The sequence below is a fragment of the Thalassophryne amazonica genome, chromosome 16 (assembly GCF_902500255.1).
Source record: "Thalassophryne amazonica chromosome 16, fThaAma1.1, whole genome shotgun sequence".
Lineage (NCBI taxonomy): Eukaryota > Metazoa > Chordata > Actinopteri > Batrachoidiformes > Batrachoididae > Thalassophryne > Thalassophryne amazonica.
In genome coordinates, this window is record NC_047118.1 from 7,072,560 (window position 1) to 7,095,975 (window position 23,416).

At 40.7% G+C, this 23,416-nt stretch overlaps 1 protein-coding gene across 1 annotated transcript; it reads right to left on the reverse strand.

The window, feature by feature from the left end:
* Nucleotides 1-6,839: 6,839 nt before the first annotated feature.
* On the reverse strand, nt 6,840-21,444 carry cdk21 (cyclin-dependent kinase 21). The gene is made up of 7 exons (XM_034190233.1): nt 21,210-21,444; nt 20,969-21,101; nt 17,041-17,208; nt 14,629-14,738; nt 14,472-14,522; nt 10,585-10,717; nt 6,840-7,197 (listed from the first exon to the last, which is right to left on the reverse strand). The coding sequence occupies exons 1-7, from the start codon at nt 21,437-21,439 to the stop codon at nt 7,123-7,125; spliced, it is 900 nt and encodes a 299-aa protein (XP_034046124.1). The 5' UTR covers nt 21,440-21,444; the 3' UTR covers nt 6,840-7,122.
* Between the last annotated feature and the right edge of the window lie 1,972 nt (nt 21,445-23,416).

The following is a 23,416-nucleotide window of genomic DNA, read 5'->3' on the forward strand; positions in this document are numbered from 1 at the left end:
ACTTTATATACAACACAAAAAAAAATAAACAGCTTCACGCCATCAGCCGCACAGCAACGTCCAGTTTGATAGAAAGGACCCGACTAACACCTGGAGTAAAAGTTGAACGCCTACAGTACGTAGAAAAACGGACAAATATTCACACACGTGTACTTACGTGGACTCGGCAGAAAGTAACATGTGACACTGTCAAAGCTCACTTTAGCCCAAAAGTAGACACGCGGAGCTCAGCGAGGGGGCGGGGCAGGGGCGTGGCGTGGGCGGGGAGAGCGCGAGGAAAGAATAAATAATTAAATGCGCTCATTAAAAAATAAGCATTTGATTAACTAGATATGTATGCACATACATTTGAGTGATGAAAATAGGGGACAATTAAATTAATATCTTGAATTCATTACACATTTTCATGTAAATAAATATAGAAGTAAAGATACAGCAAAAAAAAAAAGATTATTTTTTATATTCATTCATTTTTTTATTAATTCGTGTTGCATGTCTGATTTTATTTTGAGTTGTTTTTTATTTGTTTATTTTAGTGTCTGCACACTCGTAAAGTAGGAGGTCTAAAGGTGTGACAGATGATTTATTTATTATTTTTCTGGTCACAATAATAAAAGTGCCAAAATTAAATAATTTAGCACTTTTAGTCCTCCAAAGTTATTTGATCGACCTGGCAGATACAGAATAGAATAAATGTCTTGCTTTCAAGAGATGTCTCACAGCAGCTCTACTAAAACAGTTTCATGGTGAGATGGCACACAGGACTTTCTTTAAAAAAAAAAAAAAGTGAAATTTTACCAACACTTTGGCTGAAAGCATATGGCTGACCCCAAAACTAGATGTGACCCAAAGCTAGATTTGAGGCATCTTCTTGTCTGAACAGGACAACAAAGAAAAGTTGCACAACCCAGTTTCTCCAGTCACAGCCACAAAAGCCATGTGTCCTTCAAAGCTGTCAAAGGTTTCTTGGTGGCTTCCCTCACTATCTCCTTCTTAGTGCAGCAGATAATAGAATATTTACAGAGGAATCATGCAAATGGTGATAGAAGCACCAAATTTGGCACAAATGCACCTTAGACATTACTCTTTTGAAAACAACGATTGGCCATTTGCGTTATCAGTAGGCAGCCAGGTAGAATTACACAAGGGTCAATATTAAAAAGATGCTCCAGTAATATTGAAAATTACACCACATTATTTGTTTGAGCATGAAGATTCCAGAAAGGTATAGTTTGGACTATCTGTGATTGAATGTTACAGAGTTATGGGGTTAAAACTGCAAAAATGGTGACAAAGGTCAATTTCAATTTGTACAGGGGTCAAAAGTTAAAGTTGCTCTAATTTTGAAAAAAAGGAATAGCTTGCATCATGGGTCATGCTTAGTTGTCATGTTACGGGTTAAGATATGTCACATGTCAAAGAATCCAATGGTCGTCGACATTGTTTGACCTTTACTTTGCAGACCAAACATTCAACACAGTCAAAACTATTCCATTTATTAATCCTATTAGCTCAACCAATAATTTGCACCACATTTTACCAGAATTGGAGCAACTTTAACTTTTGACCCCTGTGAAAACTGAAATTGACCTTTGTCACCATTTTTGCTGTTTTAAGCCCATAAATCTGTAACATTCAATCATAGATAGTCCAAACTATACCTTTCTGGAATCTTTTTGCTCAAACAAATAATGTGGTGTAGTTTTCAATATGATTGGAGCATCTTTTAATTTTGACCCCTGTGTAATTCTTCAACTGACCCCTATCTGGCTGCCTACTGATAATTCAAATGGCCAATCGGTTTTTTCGAAAGAGGAACGTCTATGGAGTATTTGTTCTGAATTTGTTGCTTCTATCACCATTTGCAGGATTGTTTCAGTTATCTGCTGCACTATCTTGCCAAAGCAACACTTCAGAATGCATGATTTAGCTAGTGTTCAAGGTCAAAAATCAAAGATTTTATTTTCTATAGCTCAATGGTATATTGATTTCATATTGATATTTTAGATGGGTTGATAGACGGCAGTGAACCAGCTTATAGATCCCCATGACCTAATCAATACAGAAATACACTCAACAAAAATATAAACGCAACACTTTTGGTTTTGCTCCCATTTTGTATGAGATGAACTCAAAGATCTAAAACTTTTTCCACATACACAATATCACCATTTCCCTCAAATATTGTTCACAAACCAGTCTAAATCTGTGATAGTGAGCACTTCTCCTTTGCTGAGATAATCCATCCCACCTCACAGGTGTGCCATATCAAGATGCTGATTAGACACCATGATTAGTGCACAGGTGTGCCTTAGACTGCCCACAATAAAAGGCCACTCTGAAAGGTGCAGTTTTGTTTTATTGGGGGGGATACCAGTCAGTATCTGGTGTGACCACCATTTGCCTCATGCAGTGCAACACATCTCCTTCGCATAGAATTGATCAGGTTGTCAACTGTGGCCTGTGGAATGTTGGTCCACTCCTCTTCAATGGCTGTGCGAAGTTGCTGGATATTGGCAGGAACTGGTACACGCTGTCGTATATGCCAGTCCAGAGCATCCCAAACATGCTCAATGGGTGACATGTCCGGTGAGTATGCCGGCCATGCAAGAACTGGGACATTTTCAGCTTCCAAGAATTGTGTACAGATCCTTGCAACATGGGGCCGTGCATTATCCTGCTGCAACATGAGGTGATGTTCTTGGATGTATGGCACAACAATGGGCCTCAGGATCTCGTCACGGTATCTCTGTGCATTCAAAATGCCATCAATAAAATGCACCTGTGTTCTTCGTCCATAACAGACGCCTGCCCATACCATAACCCCACCGCCACCATGGGCCACTCGATCCACAACATTGACATCAGAAAACCGCTCACCCACATGACGCCACACACGCTGCCATCTGCCCTGGACAGTGTGAACCGGGATTCATCCGTGAAGAGAACACCTCTCCAACGTGCCAAACGCCAGCGAATGTGAGCATTTGTCCACTCAAGTCGGTTACGACGATGAACTGGAGTCAGGTCAAGACCCCGATGAGGACGACGAGCATGCAGATGAGCTTCCCTGAGACGGTTTCTGAGAGTTTGTGCAGAAATTCTTTGGTTATGCAAACCGATTGATTCAGCAGCTGTCCGAGTGGCTGGTCTCAGAGGATCTTGGAGGTGAACATGCTGGATGTGGAGGTCCTGGGCTGGTGTGGTTACACGTGGTCTGCGGTTGTGAGGCTGGTTGGATGTACTGCCAAATTCTCTGAAACGCCTTTGGAGACGGCTTATGGTAGAGAAATGAACATTCAAGGGCAGTCTAAGGCACACCTGTGCACTAATCATGGTGTCTAATCAGCATCTTGATATGGCACACCTGTGAGGTGGGATGGATTATCTCAGCAAAGGAGAAGTGCTCACTATCACAGATTTAGACTGGTTTGTGAACAATATTTGAGGGAAATGGTGATATTGTGTATGTGGAAAAAGTTTTCGATCTTTGAGTTCATCTCATACAAAATGGGAGCAAAACCAAAAGTGATCCGCATCAACAGACTGCAGGAGTTACCTGATGTTACAGACTTGTTTCTGTGTAGGCTCTCAGTTGTCCAGGTGGTTTCCATAGTAGAGAAGCTTGAATCTTCGACTGGACTGGGTTGCTTGACGCGAGGACGTTTCACTAACTCCAGCTTTTGTGGCTTCTGTTTATTCTTCTCTACAAGAGTCAAGACAGAAGTCAGACTACCAGAGCAAGAATTTTAGCTGAGGAAGCTTCTGCGATTTGAAGCGAAACATCCTCGCGTCAAGCAACCCGTTACAGACTTGTGTTAGAATCACCTGTAACGGTGTAAAAATACACAAAGGACATTTTTGGACATTATTTATGCTGTGGTCTGCTGGGGCTGTGGAAGTTCTGAGAGGGACAGGAAGAAAGTCAACAGATTAATCAGAAGTGTTGGCTCTGTCCTGGAATGTACCTCAGATAGAGGTGGTGGGTGAGAGGAGGATGTTAGCTAAACTTACATCAATTATAAACAACCCCTCTCTGTCCTTACATGAGACTGTGGGAGCTTTAAGGACTAAGAGACTGCTGCGCTCTCGGTGTTGTGAAAGTGTCGTGACACGGACCCACAACAGGGGGCGTTAATGAACGGACAATGGATAAGCCAAAAGTAACAATTTAATGTTGTGAATTGCACAACGACGTACAGACAATAACAATATGGTGACTGTCAATCATACACCAAGTGACGTGTGGGCAGGCTCGACGATAGAAGACGCCTGGCGAGAGAAGAGCCGGATCCCACACAGCTTCCACTGCCAACGGAGCTGAAGAACACCGGAGCCGCCAAGCCCTGCGCCCCAGGTGGCCGCTGTCTTCAGCAGTCAGACCCGGTACTGCTGGCAGAGAACAGAGACAGTCCTGATGAGTGTGAGGTCGCACACTCAGTAATCCCACAGTCTGTACACAAGTAGGAGGGAGAACCTCCACCTCCAGCAACAATTTCACCCGTGCAGCTCCTGTTGGTCTCTTTCCTGGATGGAGTGAGAGGCGAAGAACGTCGTCCTCTCACTGTCCGCCAATCCAGCCTCTGACAGAGTCCACAGGAACACGGCTGCACACAGAACAATGTCTTGGACAACAATAATCACAGCAGAGAAGATTACCTGAATGGTAGCTGATTTCTCGGCGAGGAGGTGGAGTCGCAGTCCGGCCTTTATGGAGATGGTGATGAGTTGGCTGAGTGACAGCTGGTGCTGATGAAGAGTGACAGCTGTCACTCCCAGTGGCTCCGGCGCCCTCTCGTGCTTGAAGCCCGCACTCCAAGCAGGGCGCCATCTGGTGGTGGTGGGCCAGCAGTACCTCCTCTTCAGCGGCCCACACAGCACTCGGTACAAAACAGAACCCCTCCGCAGGTTGTTTATTCCAACTGCAGTGAGACTGTATAGTACCTCAAAATGTTGGTAGCACCATAACCAACTGCTGATTTTACGCTATTCACTATGTCTTCCCTCGTCTTTTGTACTTTATTACATGCACAACTGTGCAATTTATCCTATGCAATAATTTTACCATATCTATACATACTGTATATATACTCATTCTATTTTTCACATAATCTAGTCACATTAATATTTATGCATCCACCAGCAAATGTTGCAATATACTTTAGTCACCTTTCTTTAAAGTAAATATTTTCCTTTTCTTTACTACTTAACGAGTCTTGCTGCTGCAACAGTGATTTTCCCCGCTGTGGGATCAATAGTTGATCTTATCTTATTATGATTGGATATCTGAGTTTTCCCCTCAGGAGAGCTAAAAGCAGAAGAGATGTGTAATGTTCCGAACATGGAAGGCGAGCACTTGTGTCCCCGTTAAAAATATAACCATACTGACCCCCCTGCCCTCAGTTTGGTATTCCTGGCAGCAGAGTGTTAGGTCTCAAAGGAAGTGATGAGGCCAAACCCACAGTCATCCACAGCAGGGGTCAACACAACAATCACACGGAACAACCGAACAAGACACAGTATCCCACCGGCTGATCAGAAGGAGATCCTCTCATGGCACACTAACAGTTAGTCCGGGATTGAACCACCAACCTTCTGCTTAACATTCAACTTGCTTCATCAACTGAGCTGCATTTTAGAAAAATGCCTGAACTGTTCCTTTAAACCTGCCTGTCTCAGAGTGGTGGGCCGATCATTGGTGGCTCATGAGCAGCCCCTAGTGGTCTGTGAGTACACTGATTAACATTTTATATCAATATATTCTAAATTGTTTCTCATACTGATTAAAAATGACTCCAAAGTCTTATAAATAGCAAATATTGTTTTTTTGGGTTTTTTTCTGGCTTTTTGGGGAGTTAGGTGGTCGATGAGAGTTTAAATATATATATATATATATATATATATATATATTGGGGGGGGGGGGTAGTTTTGTGTATGTGTGTGTGCAATTGACTAGATTTAGATTTATTTGTCACATGCAATTGTACAGCACAAAGGCAGTGACAGTGTGACTTGCCCAAACTGTGCAAAAATGAACATACATTGTGCAAAAAATTAATTCAATAAAATGAGTAAGTACACAGCGCTTAAAAAAACATTCTGGGAGACATACGGAGATGGAGAGCTATATACATATTGTACAGTAAAAACAAATATCTTTGCAAAGTGACTGTAGTACAGTAATAATGCAAAAACAAAATACAAGTATGTAATACAGATGTGTGTTCTGTGTGCAAGGTGTGTGTTTGCGTGAGGGATGTGTGTACATGTGTGTGTGTGTTTTAAATTAATGTTAAGTGGTCCTTGGTCCAAAAAAGTTTGAGAAACACTGCTTTCAACTATTATAAGCAAATCCACTCGTCAGTGTTTCGGCACTGCCCCCATCTGTTCATAATGTGAAGCTGCAAGATTAAGCAGACCCAATAATGAATAAATTTAATCAAAATGAAACTCGTAAATTGGGGGAGGGGGTCAGACATTTATAGAAAAACTTCTGGCTTGAACAGGACATGCATGACTACAAAAAAATATATAATATAATCTTCCTGTACAATTTGTCCATACAAACATAAAAACAGGTGTCACATGACGACACCATAAATATCTTCACAAAAATAAAATGTTAAAAAAAAAAAAAAAAGTGCCCCCACCACCACCACCACCAAAAGACATGTACAGGTGCTGAACAAACACTCTCATCACCACAAAGTGCACACAACAGTGATTTCAGTATTGTACAGCTGAACAGCATTCCCGACTTCAACAAAAATCTGCAGTTCCACACATTCAGCGGAAAACGGAATTCGACTGGAGAGCAAATGGGAAGAACATCACAGAACAATGAGCGTTTTTTTTGTTTTTTTTTTTTTATGATGTGAATTGTTCCATTTAACAACTACATTGAAGAAACTAGTCAAAATGTATGAGTTAGTAAGTTCCCATCTCACCTAGATACACATTTTGTGCACTTGGGATCTTCGTTAATTTACTCAAGAGGGGTAACTGTGTTTCCTCAAACCAACAGAGTGTACAAAGGCTTTCAAGGCACAAGGCTATTTAATCCAAGGGATGGCAGAGAAAAGGATGATGTTCTGATCTCTACTTCCCATTTGATTGATATCTTCAGTGCTTGAAGAAAGGATGAGCCAGAGCTTTGACCGCCGTGATACGACTGCTCGGTCTGAACGCCAGACATTGCTGCGGGAAGAAACAGGCCACATCTTAAAAATGAGCCAGAGAAAAGTACAATTTACAGTCTGTGCTGAAAGTGATGTTATGTTGTTTATGGCATTGACAGTATTTTGTTACAACATACATGTGCAATTCTTAAAGGCCTTGTGTTCCCTGCTGCAGAAACGTGTAGTATTCCACCTATTTGTGAATAGGTGAATGTTTCATGCAGCCAGGTTGTAATGAAAACAATGTAACTTTAAACTGCATTGTAATAAATATTGTGGAGATAAGGACCAAGGTTTTTTTTTTTTTTTTATTGTGGAGACAACATTTAGAGGAAAAAATGGTCTGTGGAAAAATTAGGTGAAGGCCATTCATCATCAAACCTGAGCAAGACCTTCAAGGGATGTATTCCTGCTTCCCAATTTGGTAATCCTGCCTTATTTCTTTCAAAAATTATTAGGATTACAGTGTTGCAGATATTTTTGGCCCCATGACCTTCAAAATTAGGTCAAGGTCACCCATCAATGAACGTGACAGAGATCTTCAAGCGAAGCATCGCTGCTGCAAATTTGGTAAAGTTGTCTCAAATCTATTAAAAGTTATAGGGAGTAAAGCATTTTGGATAGATGGACAACACTTCTACATCCCTCCATCATTGTAACGGGACAACAAAAATGGCAGTAGCAATTAATGACCAAAAAAAAAAAAAAAAATCTCCCTTTGCTTTGAAAAGTACTTCAGGGGGTCAGGTCAGTTCTGGGAGCGTCAAGCTCACCTTATAAACACAATAATAGGTCCTGGATTGCAAACATGCAGGTAAACAACCAGTCCATCCCGACCTCTCCAACATAACACTTGTCTGCCTCAGCCAGGTGAAACATGGACATGATCTTGGCAGGGTCCAAAACACTGAGGCACAGAAGTGATGGATCATGCAGAGAGAAACGCAACACACATCCAAAATATTGAAGTTCCATCACAATGCAAGTATTACGCTGTGTCAGTGCCTCCCTAAGTATTGTTCATTTGACACAACAGCATTCCAGGGGTATCCAAGGATCGTTCAGAGAGCTGATACCAAAGACATCTTAAGGTCACTGATTAGCATACAACCGTACACTATGCCAGAAAGCACCAGGACCCTAAAGACTTGGATCCTTGATCTCCTGCAAAGATATTGGCATCGCAAAACACCTTTGTCAAGTGACTTCATGACTCCATAAACTCTTCCCACTCGTATCCCGATCTCAGAGGTTGATGACCCAAAGACTGACTTATGACTGCAGCGATACGCTCAACTGCATTCAGATAAAGTTCTGATGGCGGAGTCCAGGATGTCACTGAAACCTTGAATCGCTTAGTCTTGATTAAGGCCAATCACGAACCCAAACACTCTTTACTGAGCTTCTCAAGTGCTGCAATCAGGGTGCCATAAAGATTACAGCATCTTCCACCAAGTCAAGGTCAGTAAACCTTCACAGCCAACAAAGGCTCCATGTACGCTGCTGGACTGAGACTTTGGATGATTGTGTACTACGGTATCACTGTGGTTATACAACCCCTGGCATGAATTATGGAATCACCGGCCTTGGAGGATGTTCATTCAGTTGTTTAATTTTGTAGAAAAAAAGCAGATCACAGACATGACACAAAACTAAAGTCATTTCAAATGGTAACTTTCTGGCTTTAAGAAACACTATAAGAAATCAAGAAAAAAAGATTGTGGCAGTCAGTAACGGTTACTTTTTTAGACCAAGCAGAGGAAAAAAATATGGACTCACTCAATTCTGAGGAATAAATTATGGAATCACCCTGTAAATTTTCATCCCCAAAACTAACACCTGAATCAAATCAGATCTACTCGTTAGTCTGCATCGAAAAAGGAGTGATCACACCTTGGAGAGCTGTTGCACCAAGTGGACTGACAAGAATCATGGCTCCAACACGAGAGATGTCAATTGAAACAAAGGAGGGGATTATCAAACTCTTAAAAGAGGGTAAATCATCACGCAATGTTGCAAAAGATGTTGGTTGTTCACAGTCAGCTGTGTCTAAACTCTGGACCAAATACAAACAACATGGGAAGGTTGTTAAAGGCAAACATACTGGTAGACCAAGGAAGACATCAAAGCGTCAAGACAGAAAACTTAAAGCAATATGTCTCAAAAATCGAAAATGCACAACAAAACAAATGAGGAACGAATGAGAGGAAACTGAAGTCAATGTCTGTGACCGAACTGTAAGAAACTGCCTAAAGGAAAAGGGATTTACATACAGAAAAGCTAAATGAAAGCCATCATTAACACCTAAACAGAAAAAAAACAAGGTTACAATGGGCTAAGGAAAAGCAATCGTGGACTGTGGATGACTGGATGAAAGTCATATTCAGTGATGAATTTCGAATCTGCATTGGGTAAGGTTATGATGCTGGAACTTTTGTTTGGTGCCGTTCCAATGAGATTTATAAAGATGACTGCCTGAAGAGAACATGTACATTTCCACAGTCATTGATGATATGGGGCTGCATGTCAGGTAAAGGCACTGGGGAGATGGCTGTCATTACATCATCAAAAAAATGCACAAGTTTATGTTGATATTTTGGACACTTTTCTTATCCCATCAATTGAAAGGATGTTTGGGGATGATGAAATCATTTTTCAAGATGACAATGCATCTTGCCATAGAGCAAAAACTGTGAAAACATTCCTTGCAAAAAGACACATAGGGTCAATGTCATGGCCTGCAAATAGTCCAGATCTTAATCCAATTGAAAATCTTTGGTGGAAGTTGAAGAAAATGGTCCATGACAAGGCTCCAACCTGCAAAGCTGATCTGGCAACAGCAATCAGAGAAAGTTGGAGCCAGATTGATGAAGAGTACTGTTTGTCACTCATTAAGTCCATGCCTCAGAGACTGCAAGCTGTTATAAAAGCCAGAGGTGGTGCAACAAAATACTAGTGATGTGTTGGAGCATTCTTTTGTTTTTCATGATTCCATAATTTTTCCTCAGAATTGAGTGAGTCCGTTTTTTTTCTCTCTGCTTGGTCTAAAAAAGTAACCGGTACTGACTGCCACATTTTTTTTTCCTGATTTCTTATAGTGTTTCTTAAAGCCAGAAAGTTGCCATTTGAAATGACTTTAGTTTTGTGTCATGTCTGTGATCTGCTTCTTTTCTACAAAATTAAACAACTGAATGAACATCCTCCGAGGCCGGTGATTCTATAATTTTTGCCAGGGGTTGTAGCTGTTTTTTCCTTAAAAAATTACACTGCACTGTATGTGTTTTCTTGAAAATTAAACAGGTAATTGATTGTAAGATGGCGGAATTAAAAACTAACAAAAGAATACAGTGTAAAAAACAGGTCACGTGATATTATTTCATTACAGAAGAAACACAAATGTGCTCACAGAGAGAAGGCCATTCTCCTCTGGACTCAGGTTGGGCATCAGCTGGGTGTCAGGAGTTTTTGGTCCCCAGCTGGCTGAGTAGGATATTGGACTCTCCTTGGGCCAGTCCTCCTCACTTGGAAGACCAATCACCCTGACATACATAAAACACAGTCCACCAAATAACCTTTAACATGGAACTCTACCATTTTGCCACAACTATAGCGCTCACATCAGCACAGTCGTACCTAGTCTGTTGCAAATCATGATAGATGAAGGTTCCCCATCATGCTACAGTACACACATCATCCAAAAAAAAACCTGTTAACCATTTTTCTTATGGAAATAACACACTTCCATAAGAAAATGACTTTATAGTCATTTTATACAAAGATATAACTGCCATGAAAATATTGTCTAAGATATGATTCTGTTGTGTGAGTGGTGAATTTTTAATTAGCTAGAACAGTAGTTCTCAATCTTTTTATAGTACGTGCCACCTTAAAAAATGTTTGGCTTTCCAAGTACCACCATTACAATTGGAATTAAAATAATTCAACTCAATTTATTTATATAGCACCAAATCACAAGATAGTTGCCCCAAGACACTTCACGAGGCTGAAATTTAATCTTACACCCCCCCCCCACCAAGCAAGGACACTGGCAACAGTGATGAGGAAAACCTCTCTGGAAGAATTAAAGTGTATGAAGAAACAAACTAGGCTACCATTAAGCGATTTGCACATCTCAACTTGCAGCTCGGGATCTGAAGCGTGAATTAGCAGAATCTGACTCTTATGAAGCACTGCTTCATTTCACTTCACTTACAGAGCCGAGCTCATAACTCTGTGGCCGAACCATAGAGGTATATTATAGATATAACTTCTTATATTATATTTCTATAATATAATCCTATGGGCTAAAACCATAGGATTATATTATCTACAAAGCACTGCTTCATTTCACTTCATTTACAAAGCAGATTCAGACTCCTATGAAGCATTGCTTCATTTTCCTTCCCTTTCCGCAGAGCGGTGTCACATCGTTTTTGTTTAAGTGAAAAAGCTGGAAAGCAGGTAAATCCTTCATTATGAACAGTTTGCTCCATTTGTATTGATTCAGTGAAAAGTTGCTGAGTTAAGCCCAGGTTACACATAGACGGTTTTGTCGGCGGGCAGTACATAGACCGAAGTTCACGGTAGTTCCGGCTGTTTTCGCGGTGGAAAGGGGCGGAGCATTTCGCTGGCGTTTTGAGCGCCGTACTAGCCGCAAATGCGCGGATAAAACGCTGCTAAATCCGCCGAATAAAGCGGCGTTTTGACGCTGTAGCATCCGGAACACGTCAGGCAACGGGGGTTAATACCCAGTTCTATCCTTTACAATCGCAGGTTAAGACGCGCGTGAGAACAGCGGTGTTCTGCTGCCGCCGATAATGCCCTGTGTACCACTGGTTTTATCCAGGCAAATCCTGCGTTACTCCAGGAACTTTTGCATATAGGTACCGCCCCCAGAGTATAATAGGCTGAAACAGCTGTCACTGCAGGGGGAGGGAGCTCATCTCTCAGCCTTTTATTCTCCTTTCCTTTTCTCCTCCTCAACGTGTTGCTTGTCTCCACTACAGGGCTCTCCTCTGCTTCTGAACCAGACCTCTTGGTAAGTCCTTGCCGCTGCCAATTTTCTTTTAGGAGGCATACTGGAGCTTCTCTGCAAAAATATCTGGAGCTGGCCACGAGTGAGAGGCCTGCATGCAGCGTGCTAGCGTTTTTATATTGACCGCCGCCTATTGGCCGTTTGGAACGCCATTAACCGGGAGGTGGCGTTAAGAACGACGTACTGTCTGCTAGCGCCGCCGTTTTGTCTGCCTCTGTCGCCGGTTAAAACGCCTTTGAGGACACCGATGTGGGCTCTATTGCCATTTTACACGCCGTTGGTTAGGGATACAACGCCGGCCGGCAATTACGGCAGTATAAACCGCGGCACTACAGGAAGGGGCAGGATGACACGGCGATTACAAAGTATCAAACGCCATTGCTCGCGTTGTCTCCGTCGTCACGTGAATTCTCCGGGTGCGCTCCCGGAATTATTCAACATGTTGAATAATTTTTTCGACAATTCCCGGTAAAGCTGGAACTAAGCCACGCCCCCTAGTGCCGGCGTTGACAACGGCGTTTGATCCTTAAGACGGCCAAAAACTCTTCCAGGATGCTTCCGGGAGCTCTTACCGTCTATGTGTAAACGGGGCTTTAGCCTTAACACGATTTAAGTAGCTGACTTACAGCCACACATACCAAATCACCTGCCTGAATGCAGCTCTTATAGAATGTTGTAGTCCATAAACTTAAAAAGCACATGTAGACTCACCATCAACTTTGGCCTTATAGATCATTTTTGTAACCCAGATCTTTTTGGTCACAGACCTTCGTGTGGTTTCAGGAGCGGTCAGACAGAGGAGAAAGTGACTTCTTGTAATAGGACAAAAGTTATGTGACTTTTTTCAAACACTGAAAAAAGATATTTTAATTATTTTTTTTTTTTTTATAAATAAATTTAAACAAAAATTCTCTATATTTTTCTAGACTGTGAGTTCTTTCATAGTCATAGAAAGTCCAGTAAATTGTGTTAATTATTTAATGTTGCTGGTATGATGTCGCGACTCCGGGTCTATTCTCTAGAGGGAAACGGTACACACAGTACAACGCACACTTCCAGGACACATCTGATCTCATGCCGCCGGTCTGCACAGATTAATATGCTGACGTAGACACCTAAATGAAAATCAACATGCAATGTAGCCATACCGCAAACGTGCTGCTTCCACTACGTCCTAATGCAAACATGACGCTTGTGCTACAGCTTAATGTAGCAACTGAGCACAGACATACATTTAAGCAAAACTGTGAAAAAAAAAATCTGTTTCATGATTTATTTATTTTTCCCATTTGTTTTAACATTTGAAGGCTCAAATATGAAAATGAAAATAATCTGGATCAATTACGATAATTATTAAAGGGGTCTTACTGCAGGAAAATAATATTCATCTGTTTTCCATTTTCATTCATGGACTGCATTTATACAGCACCTTTCCATCTGCATCAGACTCTCAAAGCGCTTTACAATAATACCTCACATTCACCCCAATGTGAGGGTGCTGCCACACAAGACACTCACTACACACCGGGAGCAACTAGGGGATTAAGGACCTTGCCCAAGGACCCTTAGTGATTTTTCCGGTCAGGGTGGGATTTGAACCAAGGATCCACCTTCCCATTTTCATGCACTTGAGGTTTAATATTAAAAATCTCCAAAAGTCCCACAATTCTTTGAGTGCTTTCACAGACGTTTTCTTGCTCTCTACATCATTTAGGCCTGGCACAACTCATTTGAGACCTCTGTGACATGTGTCACAGAATTGTCCTCAAATGCTTTCATTTAGCACTCTATCTCAAAATTTGTGCAAAAATGTAATGCACTGGTGACAGTTCATTTTTCCTACAGTAAAAGATTTCTGTACTTTAGTTTTCAGTGTGAGTGAAGTTTTCGCTCACTGCTTCTGTTTGTGGCTGCCTCACGATTGGAGGACCACCACACCTTAAAAAAGCGTTTTCTGGGCAAAATACTGCAGTTGTTAAGTTTCAGGGATATATTTTGTTGTTGTTTTAAACTGGCAACCACTGGTGCATCATGCGTATGCAATTTTAGTCAACTTCAAAGGTTTATTTATTTATTTGCAGGAAAACAAATATTTTGGGAGATGATTATGATTAAATTGTGTTACATGTACTTTATTGTAATTGTGCATCTTGTGATTGTTAATTATATTTCAGTTAGAAAATGCCCCGATATTTGAGGAAACAACTCAACATACGTAAAAGCGAATTTGGGTCAAACACAAAGTAAGAAGAACTCACTCAAAGATTTTCTGCAGCTGCTGCGCCTCCGTTTGTCCCTTAAAGAGCGGTCTGTGGGACATAAGGCACAGGACGTTTGACACACGGCAGGGTGGTACACAACATTTACTCCTCACCGCACAGGTCTCGGTGCAGACGGTGACTCGCCCACCTTTACCTCAAGAGGAAGAGTTCGGCGAAGATGCAGCCGGCGCTCCACACATCCACAGCGGACATGTAAACAGAGTTGAGGAGCACCTCAGGAGCTCGGTACCACAGCGTCACCACCTGAAGCAGGAGACGCACAGAAAATAGAACAGCACCACCGCTGAACTAAACATTTATTATCATGTGATCATCAAGAACAGTTTTTGTTGTCATGTACTGGACAGTATACAAAATATAACTATATAAAATCATCATTATTATAATTACAACCCCAAAACAGAAAAAGTTGGGACAGTATGTAAAATATAAATAAAAAAAAGCCCCCTGCAATTTTTCCATTTACTTTGATTTGAATTTCATCGCACACAGTATGAACCCAAAATATTTAATGTTTTGTGGGGTAAATCCCATTTCATTTGTTAATATACATCCTTTCCTGCATTTCAGGCTTGCAACACATTCCAAAGGAAAAAAAAATTAAAAAGTTTGGACAAGGGCAATTTAAGTCTAGTAATGAGGTTAAAGAAATTAGAAGGATTGGTAAATTTCTTCACTGGGAAAATGAGCTTCATACATACGGCGTTCTAACGGCACTGATGTCAGGAAACTCATTTTCCCATAATACATTGTGGCATGTGTGTCTGTAAATGCTAAACCTTCAAAATTAGTGCATTACTTTAAAACTAAAATGTATAGCTGATATTTTCAATTTGCAAAACAATAACTTGTCTGGAATTAGTTTGTTTAAAATTTTAACCATAAGTCAAAACTGTCTGCCTGTGCATTTCTTGTGTGATATACGCCTGCAAGTCTGTATGGTGTGAAAATTAGAGCCCGACCGATATGGATTTTTTGAGTCCGATGCTGATAACGATATTTGGATGAAAAAAAATGCCGATAGCCGATATATATATTTTTTAAATGAATAAAATGTTCTTTTTTGGACCCTTAACAAAAAAGGTATGAGCTAAAAGCTGAAGCTTTGTCCTCATATTGATTAACTTTATAACAGAGAAGAATTTTCAGGTTCAAAAAATGCAAAAATGTAATTGGAGCAGTTAGGGGCTATTCAAACAGGCCAACTAGTAAGATATTACTCCTGAAAACGATCTTTGCCATATCACGTGAGGTAAATCTGAACTACGATTGGATTTTGGAAAACCATGTGACGGAGAACCAATTCCGATTGGACACTCACATTGCGCACGTCATCACACATCTTCTATGAGGAGTACCAAGATGGCTGACAGTGGATCGAAACTCCGCGGAGTTAACTTTTCAGCTAAAAAAAAAGTAAGTTTCTATCTCATATCATTAAAAAGTTATTTACAATTTAGTAAAGCTGGGTTCCAGCCATCGTATATGACGGTGTAGGCCCCAGAGGTTTAATAGCGAATGGCAGTAATTCCCAGAACCCTTCCGGACGACCAGTGAATCTGAATGTTTCAACCTCTTAGCAGTAAACTAAAGATTTTCATGCTAGAAATAAGGTCTACATAACGTGGGCTTAATAAAAAGCATGACCGACGCAATGAAGCACATTTGACACATTACTATATAAACTGAGTTAGTGAAACTGAGTTGAACTGAAACGGGAGAAATGTGGGGTGAATGTAATCGCAAAGTTATTACAAACAACATCCTTATAAACTTACTTGTATGCTTTTGTCAGCTGATCAGTGCAGTGTGACGGAGAACTACGGGGGCCGGTGATGAACACATTTAAGCAGGGGTGTAAGCAGCTCTCAGTTGAATGGAGTCAGAGCTCCATCTACTGGACAAACGGTGCAAGGACATTTTACATTGCCGACACAAAACATTGTTTCAGTAACTCTTCTGTTTATGAGAAATTATCGGCGTTGTGACGGAGAGGTGATGGTCTAGTGATTAAGGTGTTGGGCTTGAGTCCAGAAGATCATGGGTTCAAATCCCCGCCTGACTGGAAAATCACTACTAAGGGCCCTTGGGCAAGGCCTTTAAACCTCTATTGTTCCCAGTGTGTAGTGAGCGCCTTGTATGGCAGCACCCTGACATCTGGGTGAATGTGAGGCATAATTGTAAAGCGCTTTGAGCGTCTGATGCAGATGGAAAAGCGCTATATAAATGCAGTCCATTTATTTCATTTTCTTTAAAAGGATAGGAAGCATAGTTCCATACTATGCCAGTATGCTAGCCATACAAAGGGAGAGCAAATGCATCTTAAGTCTGGACTTGAAAGTCTCCACAGAATTATTGACACAGGGAGATCATTCCACAAACAGGTGCACGATAAGAGAAAGCTCTGTAGCCCGCAGACTTTTTATTCACCCTAGGGACACAAAGTAGTCCTGCACCCTAAGAATGCAAAACTGTTACACATCTTATACTGAAATGTACAATCCGAAGAACAAATGTCTGGAAGGTTAAGTGCAGTCCGACTTACGCCAGGAGTGAGAGCGATATTAAAGGCGTAAATTCGTGCCATCCCAAAGTCAGCAATCTTGACCTCTCCATGGCTGCTGACCAGAATGTTTTCTGGTTTTAGGTCACGATGGAGCACCATGTTTGTGTGCAGGAAGTCCAACCCCTGCAGCAACTGCATCATCACATGCTGGACAAAACAAAAAACATACAACAGCACATATTTCACCAAAGAGTCATATCCAAATTCAGAGACTGGATTTCTATAGAAATCACTAAAAGTCCAGCACTACAATGATATTCATGTCAAAGTAAACCACAACAGTATGCCTTAGCTGAAAACATTCCAACTTAATTCTACCATATGTAACGCATTTCACATTACCACACAACTCGTGTTCAGTCGAATAGGTTCTCAGTTTGATCTTCATTAGGGTTTTTATTCTAGATAATGAACAGACTTTTTTCAACTACTATATACTGGGGTTCCTCAGAGATATGTTCTGGTTCCTACACTGTTCAGTGCTTACATGGACTAAGTGGTGGGTAGACTTGCAGAGAAAAGCAGCTTTGGTGCCTTTGTTTGACAACGCTGTGATGTTTGCGGAATCAATGGATACCCTGATAGCAGCAACACTTAAGAAACTGAGCGAGAATCCAGTGGGTTTGCGATCGTCCTGGATCAAAAGTAAGATCCAAGCTTTCAAATATTCCTGGACTCGGCCATCAAAAGTGTATGTACAGTGAGGAAAATAAGTATTTGAACAGCCTGCGATTTTGCAAGTTCTCCCACTTAGAAATCATGGAGGGGTCTGAAATTTTTATCTTAGGTTCATGTCCACTGTGAAAGACATAATGTAAAAAAAAAAAAAAAATCCAGAAATCACAATGTATGATTTTTTAATAATTTATTTGTATGTTACTGCTGCAAATAAGTATTTCAACACCTGTGAAAATCAATTTTAATATTTGATACAGTAGCCTTTGTTTGCAATTACAGAGGTCAAACGTTTCCTGTAGTTCTTGACCAGGTTTTCACACACTGCAGCAGGGATTTTGGTCCACTCCTCCATACAGATCTTCTCCAAATCTTTCAAGTTTGGCGTTTCAGCTCCCTCCAAAGATTTTCTATTGAGTTCAGGTCTGGAGACTGGCCAGGCCACTCCAGGACCTTGAAATGCTTCTTACGGCGCCCCTCCTTAGTTGCCCTGGCTGTGTGTTTGGGGTCATTGTCATGCTGGAAGACCCAGCCATGACCCATCTTCAATGCTCTTACTGAGGGAGGGAGGTTGTTTGCCAAAATCTAGCAATACATGACCCCATCCATCCTCCCTTCAATACGGTGCAGTCGTCCTGTCCCCTTTGCAGAAGAGCACCCCAGAGTATGATGTTTCCACCCCCATGCTTCACGGTTGGGATGGTTTTCTTGGGGTTGTTCTCATCCTCTAAACATGGTAAGGAGTTGATTCCAAAAAGCTCTATTCTGGTCTCCTCTGACCACATGACCTTCTCCCATGCCTCCTCTGGATCATCCAGGTGGTCACTGGTGAACTTCAAACGGGCCTGGACATGTTCTGCCTTAAGCAGGGGGACCTTTCTGCCCTGCAGGTTTTTAAACCATGACAGCATCATGTGTTACTAATGTAATCTTTGTGACTGTGGTCCCAGCTCTCTTCAGGTCATTGACCAGGTCCTTCTGTGTAGTTCTGAGCTTTCTCAGAATCATCCTTACCCCACAAAGTGAGATCTTGCATGGAATCCCAGACCGAAGGAGATTGACAGTCATCTTGTCTTTCTTCTACTTTCTAATAAATAATCATAACAGTTGTTGTCTTCTACCAAGCTGCTTGCCTGTTCTCCTGTAGTCCATCTCAGCCTTGTGCAGGTCTACAGTTTTGTCCCTGGTGTCCTTAGACAGCTCTTTGTTCTTGGCCATGGTGGACAGGTTGGAGTGTGATTGATTGAGTGTGTGAACAGGTGTCTTTTATACAGGTAACAAGTTCAAACAGGTGCAATTAATACAGGTAAAGAGTGCAGAATAAGAGGGCTTCTTAAAGAAAAATGAACAGGTCTGTGTGAGCCAGAATTCTTGCTGGTTGGTTGGGGTTCAAATACTTATTTGCATCAGTAACATACAAATAAATTATTACAAAATCATACATTGTGATTTCCGGATTTTTTTTTTTTTTTTTTTAGATTATGTCTCTCACAGTGGACATGCACCTAAGATGAAAATTTCAGACCCCTCCATGATTTCTAAGTGGGAGAACTTGCAAAATCGCAGGGTGTTCAAATACTTATTTTCCTCACTGTACACGCGGTGAACGTTGAACCTTTTGATTGATTCACTTCTCTCAGGAGTGAAATTCAAGTCTCTGGGTCCTCCATCTCTGAATTCGGGAGATGGTTCTGAAAAGCGCATGGAGTCATGATACCACTGGATGGAGGTATTTAGGGATGCTGGTATCTTTGCAGGAGAACAATGATCTATCTAACACTTTAGGGTCTTGGTGCTTCCTGTCTTACTATACATTTGTAAGAATCGGATGCTAATCAGTGAACCAAGGCAATGACTGGATGTCATTGGTCCTAGGTCTCTTCAGAGGATTCCTGGGACTTAGAAGATGAGTATAATTTGCATTATGAGGGAGTGTCATCTGGCTGTCTAGCTGGCTTTCATCCAGTTCCCAGGGCGGTTCTGTGGTCTGACAGTAACACGAAGCACTGACACATGCTCCAAACTTGTTCATTTGCTCTATCAGATGATCAGTGTGTCAGAAGTTTATGTAAATGTTTAAATATTAGATAGCATTGACTTTTAACTGCTTAACTTGAATAGTTAGGATAGACTTTCACAAGCTCCTCGCAATATTCTGTTGAACTTTTCACCATTTTTCCTGATAGAGCTGGAGTAAATTAGTCAAGATTATGGAGATCGTTGGTAATATTTCCCAATGGTCTAATGTACCATTCCCAAAGGTATGTAAATGTACATTATAGGATTTAGTGTCATTTATTGTTACAGTTGCAGATTGCAGAAGGAAGTAACCAGGGTGTAACCAATAAGTGGTCCTTTTTTTTTCTTCAGTCTTCTGGGGAAAAAAAAAAAAAAAAAAAAACACAAAATGATATGTAATTGTGTCATTTTTGGGCCAATGTTTCAACATAGATGGCCTCCATAAGCAAGCTTGAGAATAAGACATCCTGAAAAATCCTGAAAGTCTGCCAGCGGTCTGGGGCTCCCTCTATGAGCTCCTGGGTTTTAGGGCAAATTAGAACCATTTTAAGACTTATTTTGCCAGGCAGGAAGCCACTTCAAAAAAAAAAAAAAAAACAGTCAGGAATACTTCATCCAGATGGTCCTAAAAATCTAAAATTCCGGAATAATCCTGAAAATTGTCATGCCTACTAAGAGGGCTCACTCCCATGTAGATAAGAAAGACTTGTTCTCACTTACGTCATCAGTTTGTTGTTGCAGGTGATTGTACATTAATAAACTGATGGTTACGAATGCTACATTGCACTTCTGTAAATAAACACAGCAAAATCCTACACACTGTAACTTTATCTTTATTCATGGTGGATTTAAGCTTTCCATAAATGCACAGCAGTTTTCCCACAATGCACAATTTTAGTCAGAAAAATCAGTTTGCAACATTTTCCTGTAAAAACTACAGTAACAGCGAGGCACTGCAGGTGCCCTTTATTTATTTATTTATTTTTATTTACTTATTTATTTTATTTTATTTATTTATTTATTTTGAGTGGTTCACCCAAAATAACTGGTCTAGAAAGAAGTTAAGTGGTTCATACAGGTAGTTTTCGTGCAGCAACCAGAAACTTTACCCTTGTGGATCTTGGACAAAATCACGCATTTGAGAGCTCGACATATTTTGAAATGTGAAGCTACTGGATGAACTCATATCTTAAAAATATGAGTAATTTCACACCTTAATGGAGTCACGGCTCAGACCAGAAGCAGGAGCCTTTGCGATGTAGGTTGACAGATCCTGATCAATGAATTCAAACACCATTGTGAGATCCATGCTCCTGCCTGCTGATACAGCAGATGCATCCAGCAATCTAGACAGGTGAAAACGTTAAATCACAAAGTTAATAAGTTTAAAATAAAAAAGAAAGAAAGAAAAAAAAAAACCATATCTCTGTTGAAGATAAAGAACACACACTTACTTTACGACGTTGGGGTGGTTGAAGCATCTCATTTTGCGCAACAGTGACACCTCGCGGATCATGCAGGGCGGGATCCCCATCTCTGCTGAATGTCCTTGGATGGTGAATTTCTTCACCGCCAGGAGTCGCTGTTGCTCACCCGTTTCTCTGGCCTTGAAGACTTGGCTGTAGGAACCTTCGCCAACTTTTGCCAAGATTTCATACCGCAAAGAAACAGTGGTGGCATCCATGGTCCTCCAAACATAAGATATTTTCACCGTCTGAAAATGACACGGGTTAGTTATGTCGTGCTCACGCGCTAACCAGCACTGCTCCATGAAACACTGAATTTAATAGACGGTTGGCTAGCAGTTAGCTTATCAGACACAAAGACACCGTTTTTACGAGATATTTAAACGTGACTTTACCTCAAACTCCTTAACGTTTATTCGCCGTCATGTCAAGGACAGCGCGGTGAAAATTTTGGGGCCTTTTGAGACCTAAAAATGATAATAATCACACCCCTTCCAGTGTCAACTAATCAGAATGCTGCGCGTTCACGAGCCGTCGGCAACTTCAACCACATGTAAACAAAAACAAGAAACGCTCATAATTATCAGGGGTGCACATAACTGGTGCTCATCGTGCTTGTGTGTGCTAAAAATCATTCCTACAATCTGTCACTGCTTCACTGTTTTCTACTGCGCATCATTTATTTTTAGCTCGCATGTGCACAGTGAGTACCAGTTATATGCATGTAATTATTCATTATTTAGATACAGCTTCGTGTAAACCTTTGGGCAATACGTGCATGTTGTTGTTTTGGAAAGTAAATTACATCATTTTAATCAGATTAAATAATTATATTAAATAAAAAATATGCTCTTAATTCATTTACGACTCAAAGTAATAATATTATTAGTTTAAAAAAATCATTTTCCAGCAAAAATCGAATATAAACTATGAAGGTGTGAATTTATTTCAGATTTCTTGGTGTCCTACTGGCAGTGATCACTCCTCAAAATTGCTACCTTCAAGAAACACCAGTTTTTTAAAGGTGAAAAGTGGACACACATTTTTACACATAAATAAAGAAAAAAATGATTAGCAGTGCTTCATTTTGTTAAGTAAAACTTGCATAGTTGTGTTATGTTCAATACTGAGTAATTATGCAATCTATTACTATTATTTTGTATTTTATAGTTTGTTTCAAACATTTTCAAGAATTTATTTATTTATTTATTGCTCAACCCACTGAAGGCCCACAATTTTTATTTTCTTTAATGCATCTCTGCACTGAGTGTTTCTTTCTCTTTTTGCTCTGTATGCACCGCTCTGCATTTAATCATTAGTGATTGATCTCTGCTCCCCTCCACAGCATGTCTTTTTCCTGGTTCTCTCCCTCAGCCCCAACCAGTCCCAGCAGAGGACTGCCCCTCCCTGAGCCTGGTTCTGCTGGAGGTTTCTTCCTGTTAAAAGGGAGTTTTTCCTTCCCACTGTCGCCAAGTGCTTGCTCACAGGGGGTCGTTTTGACCGTTGGGGTTTTTACGTAATTATTGTATGGCCTTGCCTTACAATATAAAGCGCCTTGGGGCAACTGTTTGTTGTGATTTGGCACTATATAAATAAAATTGATTTGATTTGATCTCCTGCTACAGTTTATGGTCAGATTTGGATGACAACTTGCACACAATGGTCCCCAGGTGGTCATGCACAAAAGATTTGCTGCAATTAAGGACCAACAAGACGTACAGCATCAATGACACCATTTTTGCTTTTTCATGTTGACATGACGGGGCTTCATCTTCTGACATGTTTGTCGAGGTTCATGAATTTTTGCTCACAGGTACTAAAACTTTTGCGTGCACTGCAGCTGGATGAGACAGTTAGTCCATCACACATAAACACACTCAGTATCTCAGCCAGAGATTTGTTATTTAGGTGTGCAAACGAATGATAATTTTTTTTTTTAACTTAAACATGACAATTTGCAACTGCAGCTCAACTAGGTATCAAGATCAAACCTCAAAATGTTATCGTTGTGAAAAGGTCAAAAATGTTTTGTTATTAATTTCAAGCCATCACATGCTCCTGGTTCAAAGATGACTATTGTGATATCACCTACATCTCAAACTCATAAAAAAAAAGAAAAAAACAGAGACTCATACTCTGGAAAATACAGTAATTGAGGCTTGCTTGGTGGGCAGCACATTATCTTAGTGGTTAGC

Coding starts and splice junctions, on each gene's coding strand:
- cdk21 (XM_034190233.1), bottom strand. CDS start 21,439: ATGGATGCCACCACTGTTTCTTTGCGGTATGAAATCTTGGCAAAAGTT. Junction 14,739..17,040: donor ATATCGCTCTCACTCCTGGC/GTAAGTCGGACT, acceptor CTCCTGCTTCAG/GTGGTGACGCTGTGGTACCG. Junction 7,198..10,584: donor AGGAGAATGGCCTTCTCTCT/GTGAGCACATTT, acceptor TTCTTCCCGCAG/CAATGTCTGGCGTTCAGACC.